Genomic DNA, 13,456 nt, shown 5'->3' with positions numbered 1-13,456 from the left:
TCTTGCTTTAATGGTTTCCTGCAACAATAATTCCCAACTGACAATGTCTGTGTTGCAGCTTAAAGACCCCGAGCGTCAGCAGTTTCCACCTGTCATTTACACCTGATGCAAATTGAAAATGCTGCAGTTTTGCTTTGCTCTCATCTTTACGTGTTTTTCACGGATATGAACAACCTGGCGATCAGAGGGCTTTGGAGCACCAGGACTAGTGTTTCATAGGTAGACTGTGCGCAAGCTCACACACACAAGAGGATGCCAATTTGAAAGCAAAACCAAACTTCATGGTTTCATTCTTAGCTGAAAACCTGATGCTTTTCATCTCAGAAAGGTTTATTTGAAGCCTTTATGGAAAGAATGCTGTTTAATTCTGTAACAAGTTTAAGAATGAGCTTGTAGATGTGTCCCTTACCAATCAGTGATATTGTGACAATATAATTCCATATTCTGGGTGCTCGGTGTAATCATTTAGGACCTGATCTTGCAATCAGATGGACTCAGAGCCTAACAGGGCATTTTAGGACCCATTTCCATATTTCCCAAAGCGGTGAAGGTACCATAGCCCTCTGGGCCCCTCCTGTGCACATCCATAGCTTTAATCTTTAACATGCTTTCACACTGACAGAGCTAAGGCCTCAGAGTTCTTGCTTTTTTTGGGTCAGAGACAATCGCTGTCAGTGGCAGTAAGGCCGAGCAGACCTGACCATGACTCAGTAGCTGTGGATGTTGGACTATGCTTCTGCTACAGGAGGGAAGCCTTCTGGTAGGGTGTGTTGGCAGAAGCACCACTCCTTGGCCTTATCCTTCAGAGGGTAAATAAACTTAATCTCAGATTTGTCCACTGCCGTTTGCTAACAGTTCAGATTTTGAAGTGAGGTGGGATCATGCTGTTCTAAGGACCATGGGGAAGGATGAGGTGTCCAGCGCAGCCTCGGCAGAGCAGTTTCCAAAGCCATGAGCAGCTTTGTCTGATGCTCAGCCCTTTCATCCAGAACTGATCCACCAGCACAGACCTGATGCAAACAGAAGTGTAGTAAATGCATTGAATCTCAATGGATTTACCAGCCTGGAGACCTCCACAGAGAAAAATCTAATTTCTGCTGCCTTTAAATACGCACAGAGAAGTTAACTTGTGTGACACTAAGACAAAACTACACTTAGGAGTCTTTTACCTCTGTAGCATCAGATTGCAATCACCCACAATAGCAACAGTAGTTTCTTTTCCATCCTGAGAGGTGTGGTAGGAGGAATACGCACACACATACACACACACAGAGTGTATATGCATCTCACAAGTAGAAATAAAAGCACATCATCTAAGTTTGCTCAGATTTAGCGAAGGTCAGAGACTTTCCACACCTAGGTGAGCTGTCATCTGGCTTGGGGCAATTCTCTTTTCTCTCGCATCCTTTGCTGGAACAGCGGGAGAGCTTAACTGGCGTGAAAGACTAAACTGTCCTCAGGCTATAAAGGACTTGAGTCACAAACCGCTTCCCCCCCACCACACACACTTTCATATTAATTCAGAACCTTCCAAGATTGTCCTAATGTCTCCTCACCTGTTGGTTCTGAAAACCTGTTGAGGGCTGAGGCTTAAGGTAAGAGAGGTGACAAAACATATGGGATTCACTCTAAACAAAGTAATTCTAGGCTGATGGGGTCAAAACCTCTCCTGCTTTTAAATACTGCGCTTCATTTTCATGAACTTCAACCAAATGAAGTAATTACCTAAGAACAACTGCATCATTGAAACACAACAGCAACATCTCAGTAAGCGCACGCATAGTAAAGACCAGAAAATAGTCATATCATTAAAAAGCGCAGCAATACTTGCATGAACAGGCAGCCTCTAAAGCTCAGGAACAAACTCATGTCACTACAGCCCCTGTCAGTCCAGTGACCAAGAGGGAGCTCCACATTTCTTAAAGGGATATTTAGAATCAGTTACATTATTACTGCTTTTGAGCACATGCTGCCTCTTTAAATGTTTTCCTCTTTGTTAAAGCCTTGGCCCTTTCCTTTGTTAATCTGTTTTGCAAGTTCTTTCATTTTTTATTTCTTAAACCTCCCATGCAACAACTATTTTGGCTTTTAATGAAGGGAATTTTTCTGCATCCAGCAAACTGTAAACCATGTCGCTTGGATACAGCAAAAGCTGAAATTCCACAGATTTCCACAAGGTCATACATTGTGTTGGGGAAAAGTGTGCTGGGCATTCTTTGATTTTTGTGTCCTGTATTAGCATTTGTGAGCACTTGTGAAAGAGAAAAAGAGAAAGAAAGAGGAAAAAAGAGAGGAGAGGGAAAGAAAGAGAGAGAGAGAAAGAGAGAGAGAAAAAACTAAAGAAAAAGTTAGAAAAGAAAGAGAGAAATAGAGAAAGAAAAAGAGAAAAAATAGAAAAAGAAAGAGAGAGAGAAAAAGAAATGAAGAGAAAGAAAGAAAATAAGAGAAAGAAAGAAGGGGAGAGACAGAGGAAGGAAGGAAAAGAAAGGAAAAAGAAGAGAAGAAGAAGGAGGCTGCTGTGATGAACGCAAAATATGACCTTTTCTTTTTAAAAGTTTGTGCTGTCCCTCTTTTTTAGCAGCAGTGCTGCTCACCCTTTCCTTTCAAGACGCTTTGGAGTTGTTAAGCATCTAGGGGTGATAATTTGACTTTCAGCTAAACCGGAGGGCTGCAGCAGACAGCAGTAGGTGGTGATGTAATAGGTACCAACGCACATGGATATATAAATATCGTGGCTAGGGCTAAAGTGCTATGGCTGAGCAGCTATAGAAGAAGATCAGCACTTCAGACAAGACTCCTGGAGTTGAGATCAAGTTCAGAAGCTCTTGCTCCCAGGATTTCCTCTCCATGTAGCCAGCCCAGAGAAACCACAGATCCTCGAGGGACTAAGCGCGGGGCTGCCTCCTTCTCCCTCCCCCCTCCCTCCCGCCTCGCTTTTTTTTTTTTCTTTTTCTTGTTCTGTTTTGGGTTTTGCTGGTTTTCTCTTCTTTTTTTTTTTTTTTTTTTTTTTTCCTTCCCCCTTCTTTGACTTCAGTATAAAGCGAGAGCTGGGGGACGAGTGTCTTTTTCGGAGTGACAGGCCACCGGCCCGTGGCTACCCGCCCTTAGCCGGGATGCCTCTCCCCGCGGCGCTACTACCGGCGCTGCTCCTGGGGCTGCTGTGGCCGGGGGCGGTACGCGGCCGGTCACCCCCGGGTCGCCTCCCCACCGGACCCCGCCAACGCCGCTGGGACGCGACTCTCTTCGCCCGCTCCGTCGCTCGCCTTCCGGCCGAACGCCGCGATGCCACCCGCGACGGCGACTACCTCTTGGGCATCAAGCGCTTGCGGCGCCTCTACTGCAACGTGGGCATCGGTTTCCACATCCAGGTCCTGCCCGACGGCCGCATCGACGGGATCCACAGCGAGAATCGATACAGTAAGCCGCTGACCACCCCCGCGGAGGAGCAGGTGAGCCGCTCCGCGCCCGCGGAACCGCCCCCGAGGGCGGTTCCGCGGGCGCGGAGCGACTCACCTGCCCCGGAGAGCGGTACGCGCCAAAGGGAGGGTGGGTGCATGGCAGATCTCTAACTCCCCTAAAAAGTCCACCCCCCACGGCACCGCAGTGCTGCCCGCCTCGGCTCCCCCCGAGGGCGACGAGCGCCGGGGGTAGCGGGGCGTCGGCGGAGCTAATCGGGCGCTCCGGCGGAGCTCATCGGAGCTGCTGCTCAGAACTGTGCCGTCCCGTTGCCGCCGACAGGCATCAGGTGTCGGGGTTGCCTCAACATCTGGAGGATCTGCAGTCCGTGGGCAGCCCATTTCAGGCAGGAGCTGGGGAGAGCTTAGCCAGGGCCCGGCTCTCCCCCAAACTTGAAAAGCATCTGCTGGAGACTTAACCCCGTGGCCCCATGACTCTGATATCCAACTGAAACAATAAGATCCGGGGGGAGCGGATATAAGCTGCGTGATGACAAATGTTTCATCTGCCCCAAGCACACTCTGGCTTATTTTAACTCTGTCTATACAGGAGGATGCCTGGGGGAGAAGTAAAAATAGATACTTAGCTAAAAGAAGATAGGTCCCAGCATGGAGCATGGGGAAGCATGTGGAGTGGGAGGCTGGGGTTCTGAGGCCACCCACAGCAGTGCTGGGGCATGGGGATCCACAACACACTGGGGATGTGAGCCTTTGGGTGAGAGCAGCACTAGCACCACACACTCCTTCAGGGCACAGCCCTTTGTCCCTCTGATTCCTGCATCTCTTCTGTAGGTCTGCTGGAAATCTCTCCCGTGGAAAGAGGAGTGGTGAGCATATTTGGTGTTAGAAGTGGACTCTTCGTGGCCATGAACAGCAAAGGCAAACTCTATGGATCCGTAAGTAGCCACCAATTGTGTGTCTGGGGAGGGAATCATGGTCAGCTGGGGTGAGAGGTGTGCATGATGCTAAAAGCTGCCCATGCCCCATCCTTGCCCCTCCTGGGTCAGGCAACACAGAGCAGTCCTCACTGCCTTGCCAACAGAAGGTGTGCTGTCCATGTATGCTGCTTACTGAGCTTTTGAAATAAAACTTCCTTGGTTCTCCCATAAAAACTAGTCACCCAACCCATGGCTACCCATCTTGCCTACCACATAGACCAACAGAGTAGTCAGTCACTTGTGTGACAAGACCTCAAGCTAGCCTCAGGCCATATCTTTCTTGTATTTAAGTACAAATAGCCTTAAGCAGGTATGGCAGTCACTCACTCTCTCTCTTAGAGTGCATTTGAACTTGTGATCTGCCAGGCGCCCACAAATCATCTGTTAGGATGGGATGAATCAGTGCCTGTCACATACCTATAGATCACTCTTCGTTAATGCTCTTGATCAGACAATCTGTTCCCATGAGAGTTCAGCATCCTCAAGGTTTGGTCTTCTATTTATAAGAAGGCAGATCTATTAGGAGGCAATACAGAACTTTTCTCACATTGGATATGTGGAAAAGATCAAGGCATCTTATAAAATATACTTAGGATGGACAATAACAGTGCATGTCTTCACTCATGTTGAGCTGTCCTGCTTTTGAGTTCACCTCTGTGAAAGTTACTCTGCTCAACATCATTTCAAACCCATGTTCCTGAGTCTCTTTCCTTACCCACGGCTTTTCTATTCCGTGTTTCTCAAATATGCTTTGAAGAAACTTGGGCTGAGGAAGAGCCAAACTATGTCGAAGCCAAACTATGTCGAAGTTAACTAGGGCATTTTCCCATGAAGACATGAAGGATCAAGAATTATTTTCTAGGGCATCAGTCCTGTTAAAGAGGACTTTGACTGATATAAAAGCCAGGCAGAATCAATCACTAAAGTGCAAGAGCTCCCTTTGCATCATTTCTATGAAGACTGCTGCTTTGGTGTCCTGGATGAAGTAACTGCCAGTGCAGTGCTCAGCTTGGCAGGCTGAGACTTCTCTTGCCAAACCCTAGACTTTTGCCCAATCATAAGGGATGAGTTCATTTGTTACTCTGCAGATAACAACACACTTGTAACACCTGTCCCTCTTTGTACTTAGTTACAAATGAAACCTCTTCACTAGAAGTGTGCATTTTGTCAGCTCTGTTTTCCTGATCCATTAACACAAGTGAACCCAAACCCTTCCTTCTATTTTAAAACCAAAGAAGGAGAAAATATTGCCCACACTGAGTGTCTTTAAAATGCCTCTTTCTCCTCAAGCAGTATGAGAAAGTGCTACCATTCAGATTTTTCTGAAACCTCTCAGGAGATTTATTGCTGGTTGGTAGGACAACTGCTGAGTAATTAGATGAGCAGGGCAGCAGAATTGGGCTTGGGCCTTACCCCACTGCAGCTCTGTTAAAATATGTCCCTCTCCCTCAAGAGCACAGACGTTGCTACGGGTGTCCTTCCCAACTTTAGGTGTACATACCTGGCCTGGACACAGCATCCTTAATGATCCTTTGACTCCCAAGTCCTGTTTGAAGCTTCATTTGGGCGACCACTTCAAAAGATTACTAAGTGGGGGGCAGTCAGCTGAACATCTCCCTGCAGCACACCTTCTACACCTAGTAGTAAGAATGTTTCCACACCTGATGTTTAAAATTCCTTCCCTCTCATTCTTCCCTTTTCATTTCAGACCCATTTCAATGACGAGTGCAAATTCAAAGAGATTCTCCTGCCAAACAACTACAATGCTTACGAATCCAGGATTTACCCCGGGATGTACATAGCCCTGAGCAAAAATGGAAGAACAAAGAAAGGCAATAAAGTATCTCCCACAATGACAGTGACACATTTTCTTCCTAGAATCTGAGACATCTCCCTTCAGACCTACCTCAGCACAGGGGAAGACACAGAACACGTTTGGGGAAAAGAAACATGGTGCACTTTTACTGGAGAGTTTTATGCAAGAGCAGGTGTAAGATATTTAAGTTAATAATTTAAATCTGTATATATTGCCACAAAATTTATTTATAGTTCTGATTATTTTTTTTTTTTTTAAGTTCTGAAAACAAAACAAACCTCCAACCCAAGGTATATCATTTCGTGGTGCAACAGACTTTTTGCTTTGTGGTTTATTTAATTCGTTTTTAAGTTATCACAGGTGTGCTGCTACTCCGTGTCATAAACCAGGTGAAACTCAGTTCCTCTGTTACAATGTTTTGCACTGTTTGTGTGTTGTACGGTGTCTATCGTTGTACGCGTGTTTGTTTGTTTGTTTGTTATAGTGGCTTTGTTCTCCTCTGCGTGTTTTCCAAACCCCCCGTGACTCCCAAAGAAGCTCTTGGCCTCCAAGAAGGAGCGCTGGCGGAGGTGCCTGGGTGGGATGCCAGCGTGGAGCCACACACAATGCCTGACCTCCTTTGTGCGGCATTGCTATTTAATTGGAACAGTATCGGCTTACCTCGGTACAGAAAGCGCGGTGCTGAAGAGCTACCCCACAAATCTGTTTTTAGATCTGCCAGTGCTGAACTTTGAACTTTCCTGCAGTCAGTCTTCTTAGAGCTGCCAGGCAGTAGAGAGGCTTAAACACCTATATAAACTCAGCAGAGTTGGGGCTTTTTTCTTTTTCTATCTAGATAAACAGGAGCATACGATCTTTTGTGGCCCTTAATGGAAGCTTGATTTGATACGATTGCTTGGCATTAGGCTAAAACAAAACAAAAGTGTCTGTCCCTTCCCCAACGAGCGCACTGTGAAACATGCTGCTGGGAACAGATTACATTTTATTCAAATCAAATTCCCTTTCACATTTGGAGACTACATTCATTTTTCAAAGTTTGTGAAACTCTATAATACTCACAATTTCTCAAAAGGCAAAAGCATTTGCTGGTTCGTAGAAAACGCAAGCTTCATTGAGAGAATTTAGATTGATTACAAGGAATCGAGGTTGTTTTGTACTATTTATTATTTTTGGTGCAGTGTTTGGAAGGAGAAATATGCTGCTTTTTTTTCTGTCTCATTCCCTGACAAAGTTGATTAATTTCTACCTCACTAACTCTCAAAGCCAGTCTCCTAACAAAATCTGCATGGAAGGAAGGTACACACTCTTCTGCTTGGTCTTACAGTTCTGGAGGAGGGCCTGAGGGAACAATCGTAATCCCAAATCTCACTTTTTTTCCATATGTAGCCAAAAGTATTCAGGATGGAGTTGGTTGCATCCTATTTGAGCCTTGTCACGTTTGAGCTATCTTTACCCAGTGGTTTACTTTTAGTAAGGATAATCATGGTGAAAATATTTGCAGACAGCTGTCAGGCTGCAGTACTATATCGTCATCAAGTAACCCTATATTTTTCTTTATATATTTTGCAAGTGTAACTCATGTCTCTAATGTGATGAAGGAAAAGACAGGTTTGATTGTGGGGAAATCGCTGAAAGGATCCATTTGTCCTTCCTTCCTTCCTTCTTTCTTTCTTTCTTTCTTTTCTTTCTTTCTTTCTTTCTTTCTTTCTTTCTTTCTTTCTTTCTTTCTTTCTTTCTTTCTTTCTTTCTTTCTTTCTTTCTTTCTTTCTTTCTTTCTTTCTTTCTTTCTTTCTTTCTTTCTTTTCTTTCTTTTCTTTCTTTCTTTCTTTCTTTCTTTCTTTCTTTCTTTCTTTCTTTCTTTCTTTTTCTTTCTTTCTTTCTTCTTCTTTCTTTCTTTCTTTCTTTCTTTCTTTCTTTCTTTCTTTCTTTCTTTCTTTCTTTCTTTCTTTCTTTCTTTCTTTCTTTCTTTTCTTTAAAAGACACATTGTCTTTGGGGCATCGATACTTTAAGTGAGAACCAGGACTAACCACAATGTTTGATGACTTTAGAGGATGTTTACAGATCGTCTTCCAATTTAAACTAGTTATTTCTGACTACACGTAAATCTGAGTTCAGATTTTTTTTTTCTTCTCTTTACATTCCTACACAAAAGCCTTTGTTCCTTTGTAATGGTATAGACTTGCTTGTATCCTCTACTTACACATGACCTTGAAGACAAAATCTACTCACCAAAGTTCAGTAAGACCAGAAAAGACCAGGACCAGATCTTAAGCCAGCTGCTGTCAAAACAAAAATAACAGTAAATAAAAGGGAAGCCAAATCAAGAGACAGCACCTAGGAAATGTCACGCCTAAGGATTTTTAGATGTTTTTTTTTTCTGTAATCTGGGGGATTTCTGTACTTTCTATGTTTTCTATATGTGAGTAATCATTGTGTAATTATCACCGCTACCTCTGACAAACGTTAATTTCGTTCCAGATTTCAGATAGCAAAATCAGACCACAAAGATTTTCTCTGGGAATGGTTCTTCTTTGTCACTTTTCACTCCATTAAATCCACAACTGACGGCCTCACACAAGATATACTCAGAGGTAGTTGTTGTAACTTTGAAATATTGTGGTAAAACCTTGATAACAACGTTACATGGTATGAGTTTTCACCATTTACCAGAATCTGTCTGTAGTTTTATACAGGTGCTGTTCAAGACTGTGGTGTATGTGCTGTGCACACTTAAATGCATAATAAATGCTAAACGTTTACAATGTATGGCACCCTGGTATTGATTTTAACTCTTTGGGAGGGAACACATCCTGCAACAAAAGACAAAAAAAAAAAAAAGCTATTTCATTTTCCCAAAGTCCGAGGAGTCTTTGCACCTATGCCAGATACTTCACAAATGACAGCCTGGATTTCTTACTCAGCTGAAGTTCCCCCTGCCAAAGCTGGAAATCATCCAGCAAAGCCCAGCTTCATGAGCTCGGTAACAGATACGCAATGCTTGCATCTGCCACGCACTAGTACTCTTACTTATATTATTTGCGTGATTATTGAAAACGGCAGCTTTTCTTGCAGCAGCTAATATTAATGATCAGAGACACAAACCAGCTTTGGAGTTTATGCCAGATATTAATGTTATAAATGAAACTTGGTTGCCTTTTTCTTGGCTTTAATGAGCACTGCTTCTCTCTCTCTCTGTGAAGTAGGGCTACATCAATGTAGGAGATTGCAGGATTACCTGTATGATTTCAGAGACTACCTCTTTTTACAATTAGTGACTATACTCGTGCAAGTGTATAGAAATATAAAGTGCTTTGTAGTGCACCTTATGGCAAGATTCTTTTGCACAACTTTTATTTATAAATGTTCGCGCATATGCACTTGCACATACTATTCCAAATTTACGTACTTTCAGTTTTAGACCCTTCCAAGGATTAGGGAAGGACATCCCAGGGTAGTGAGGCACTGGAACAGGTTACCCAGAGAAGCTGTCACTGCCCCACCCCTGAAAGTGCTCAAGGCCAGGTTGGGTGAGACTTTGAGCAACCCGATCTCATGGAAGCTGTCCCTGCCCATGGCAGGGGGGTTGGAACTAGATGATCTGTAAAGTCTCTTCCAACCCAAACCATTCTATGATTCTATGATTCCATATGTAACAGGAATGACAATATTCATGTTTGATCTTACACACCTTGACAGCAAAAAGAGTCTGTCCAGCTAACCACCGTACAACCCAAAACCCAGATGCCAAGATACAGACCTCTTCACCTCTTTTTCCTGTTCCTAGAAAGAGGAAGGCAATAGATGAGCTGGGAATGTCTAGTGTCCTCACTCTGAGCAAGAGCAATGTCTCTCTAAAATTATATAGGCTCTATAAATGCGTAGCACAGGTGGGGTTTTTTTAGCTGGACAAATATAGCTGCAGCATGTTTAATGCTCCTATGAATAGAGACCAAATAAATAGGCAAGCAGACACATATAATCATTTTTCATAATTAACTTTTTTGTTTACAATGCTTGCAATTCTTCCAGAATTATAACAAAAAATTATAGCCAGGGACAAATATTTGTTTCAGCTTTGAGGAGGCATCCAATTAGAATTTTAACGATCGGAGATAAATCCTAGGACTTGGCTCTTAGGAAGGTGAGATTTCAGAGTAGTAGCTTTGCAGGTTCATAGCACACAGAGTACTAGCACTGCACATGTGGTCCTACCCACACAAAAGTATACGGGCCTGTTGCCACCGCAGATGGAGCAGCTTGAGATGTCACAGAGAACTCCAGAGAAACCTTCCTCCTCTGGCATTACCCGTTTTTGCTCCATCGCTAAGCCAGCTTTCCTCACATTGTCTTCGGAGGTAGCAAAAGAAATGCATCATATGTTGCATCATTTCTGAAATCACTGAGAGCATCACCGTGCTCCAGGCATGCCCAGTGCTCCTGGCATTCTCTACCAAACATTTTCTCTGCACAGAACAGCCGAAAACCTTTCCTGAGGGTGGATTAACTCCATGAGCCTGGCACGTTTTTCTCCATCCACTGATGGTCCAGCCTGTCCTGTAGGACAAAGAGCAGAGAAGCAGCTCCAGCCTGGCCCCGCACCATCCCCTGCTTGCCAGGGGAAGGACAGAGCTAAGGCTCCAAGCCCCATCACTCCTTTGCAGACTTACGTGTTTTAAATAGTCCGCGCTTAACGTGACATCTACCAAGTTGTCTGCATCTAATCTGTGCTAATAAAAATCAGCATGACAAAACACTGCCTTGTATATAAATAGGCACAGGTTTTGGAGTGGTCACCGAGTTTATAGTGCCAAATTCAGTTGTTCACACTTTACCACTTGGTTTCCACCACAGTATATTAACTGACCATGCAAGTGGCCAATTAAAGAGAGTCTGTTAAGGGCTGAGGAGTCTTTTGATAAAGGCTAGTAAGCACTTCAGCAAGAAAGTTAAAAGGAATTCCCTGCAGCTCCCTTTATACAACGCAAAGTGCTGTTGCTTGCCAAGCACAGTTGAGAACAGATTTTTAATGCAGAAAACCCAGTCTGAAGCTAAAAAAAAAAAAAAAAAAAAAAATTCACACCAGTTCTTCTTCTACCAAGTAATGTAAATGTGGATGGGATAGCACAAAATTGTAATACCCAGCTGCTCTCAGGCAATACAACATGTGAAAGGTAGGCACAGCACGATTTCAGTTTCCTATACACCAGCTGTGATTTACCAACTTCAAAAGAGAAATATTACCCTGAACTGTGTGGTTTTAAAATTGATTACTCAAAAAAAATAGCTTAGTATCATGCCAAGAAATACCTATGACCATTGACTTAAGTCAGACAATTACTTAATACAAAACAATTGCAATTTCTTATGCCATAAGTTTCATTATACATTAAAAAGAAGCTGCTTAGTGCTGTCTGTAGAATAGACTGATTGTTTTTTCATTTTTAAGATTATTTATAGATATTTTAGAATTTATAAAATTCAAACAAATGCTCCTGAAAACCGAGGATGATTGTTTTTTCCTTTTTGGAAGCATGTCCAAAAATACTGCAATCCCTTTTGAGAATGATATTGAAAGATATGTCTTGTCCATGGTAAACACAAACTTAATTTTGAGAACCATTTCTTAGCAAAGTCTCGTGCTGTTAATGGACTTGCAACCAGAACGGTCGTGTGCTAGGAATGAAGCAAGTAAGTAAAATGAAGAAGACAGTTGCTAATAGGTTCCCTATATGATTTTTTACAAAGGCAGAAATTAATGAATGAGAGAGTTTAAAGAAGAGAATAGTTCAGTGCCACGCTGGAGAAACAGATGTTAGTGTCGCCTCTGCCACCAGGTAACCTGTGATAACAGCAACATGGAGCAACAAGTGGTCCAGCCCTTCCTTTCTGAATGCCTGACATGACACCACGAAATGTGACGAAGCTGGTGAGCACCTAAAATTTAACTCAGCTCTAGAAATGATGAGTAATGACAAACACTACAAAATATCGTGCCAGGAAGGTTTCAACCTGGGCAATTTGCATTACTGCCCTTTTTTGTCACTAACATCTCTGTGCTTCAGCTCCCCATTTCCAAGCTGCCGTTAAACAGTATTCATATTATAGCCATTGACATAGTAAAATTTGTGAGACACACAGATACTGGGTTTATGAGAGTGTGTGGTCAGTCAGTTGTACAGCTTGTGGTTGAGCAAAATAAAGCCAGGAATGGGCGCTCATTTAGTGAACACCCTCTGAAATAGGCACTGAACGGGGCAGGACTCCTGGCAAAAAAAGGTGATGTGTGACCAGATTTAGTTGCATGGGCAGGTTTAATCGAGTCTTTCTTAAGTTCTAAGTGTTGGATTGACTTTGGTTAACTTCTATTGTCATTCTGTGTGCGTACATGCAATTACATTTTATTACTAATCATACTATTTTATTGTGGGTAGATACAGAGGTACTCATTCTCTATGTCTCCCCAGGCTATGTTGACCTTCCCTATCGTTCATTCACACTACTTCATGTAGGTTAAAGAAAGTGATTTAGTGATGTTTGTACCAATTAACATATTCCAGATTCAAATTGGTTGCTAATCAGGTTACCTCTGAAGTACAAATCAGATCTTTATCAGCTTAAAGGTATTTGGCAAGTGTCAAAGCCACTTGGTAAAACTTTGTGGTTTCTGGGGAGCTGCTATTTACATCCTTTTTCATTATCTCCGCAGCTACATCTGTTTGTTTCCAGTGCCTTCAAGAAAAGTGTTTGTAATGCTAGCTGGGGCCAATACAGCTGTTTAGTGTCACCGAGGTTAAGGGTGCTTGTGAGAAGAACAGGAGTACCACCTGCAGGACGAGCATCCATTAGAGACAGGAGAGATCTCAACCTTGTGAGGATCTTGTTAAAGATGTTTAGAAGAAATGTCAGCTGTACACCTCTGAGTGACGGTCGGTCGCTCGGCAAGCTTGAGAGCTCATCCATGGGGAACATTTTGGGGTTTTTGTTGGGCAAACTTATTTTAAAAGCTCTTTCTCTTGGTCACATGGTAACTGATCCCTGCTCTGATCCCTGTCCAGGGTGGGTATTGCCCCAGGCTGTCTTACAGCGGCACGTGGCCAAGCAGTGCAGTGGGATGGATGGCCTCCACAGGGCTCCTTCATCAGCAAGCCAAGGCTTTTCCAGTGCCTCCCCATGCCCACCATCAACACCGAAGCCCAGCACCTTCACAGCCATTTGCCATCTGCAAGCCTCCTCCTGATCCTGCGGC

At 43.4% G+C, this 13,456-nt stretch overlaps 1 protein-coding gene across 1 annotated transcript; it reads left to right on the top strand.

The window, feature by feature from the left end:
- The first annotated feature begins 3,113 nt into the window (after nt 1-3,113).
- On the top strand, nt 3,114-6,278 carry FGF4 (fibroblast growth factor 4). The gene is made up of 3 exons (XM_086613945.1): nt 3,114-3,417; nt 4,248-4,351; nt 6,102-6,278. The coding sequence occupies exons 1-3, from the start codon at nt 3,114-3,116 to the stop codon at nt 6,276-6,278; spliced, it is 585 nt and encodes a 194-aa protein (XP_086470071.1).
- The last annotated feature ends 7,178 nt before the right edge of the window (nt 6,279-13,456 follow it).

Source organism: Tauraco erythrolophus, chromosome 6 (assembly GCF_009769465.1).
Source record: "Tauraco erythrolophus isolate bTauEry1 chromosome 6, bTauEry1.pri, whole genome shotgun sequence".
NCBI lineage: Eukaryota > Metazoa > Chordata > Aves > Musophagiformes > Musophagidae > Tauraco > Tauraco erythrolophus.
Note: the sequence above shows the minus strand (reverse complement) of the source record. Positions and strands in the feature narration are given on the sequence as shown.

Bases quoted from the DNA above. Each gene is read 5' to 3' on its own strand.
- FGF4 (XM_086613945.1), top strand. From the start codon at position 3,114: ATGCCTCTCCCCGCGGCGCTACTACCGGCGCTGCTCCTGGGGCTGCTG. The intron at 3,418-4,247 runs GTAAGCCGCTGA...TCTCTTCTGTAG, and splicing joins CCACAGCGAGAATCGATACA to GTCTGCTGGAAATCTCTCCC. The intron at 4,352-6,101 runs GTAAGTAGCCAC...TTTTCATTTCAG, and splicing joins AAGGCAAACTCTATGGATCC to ACCCATTTCAATGACGAGTG.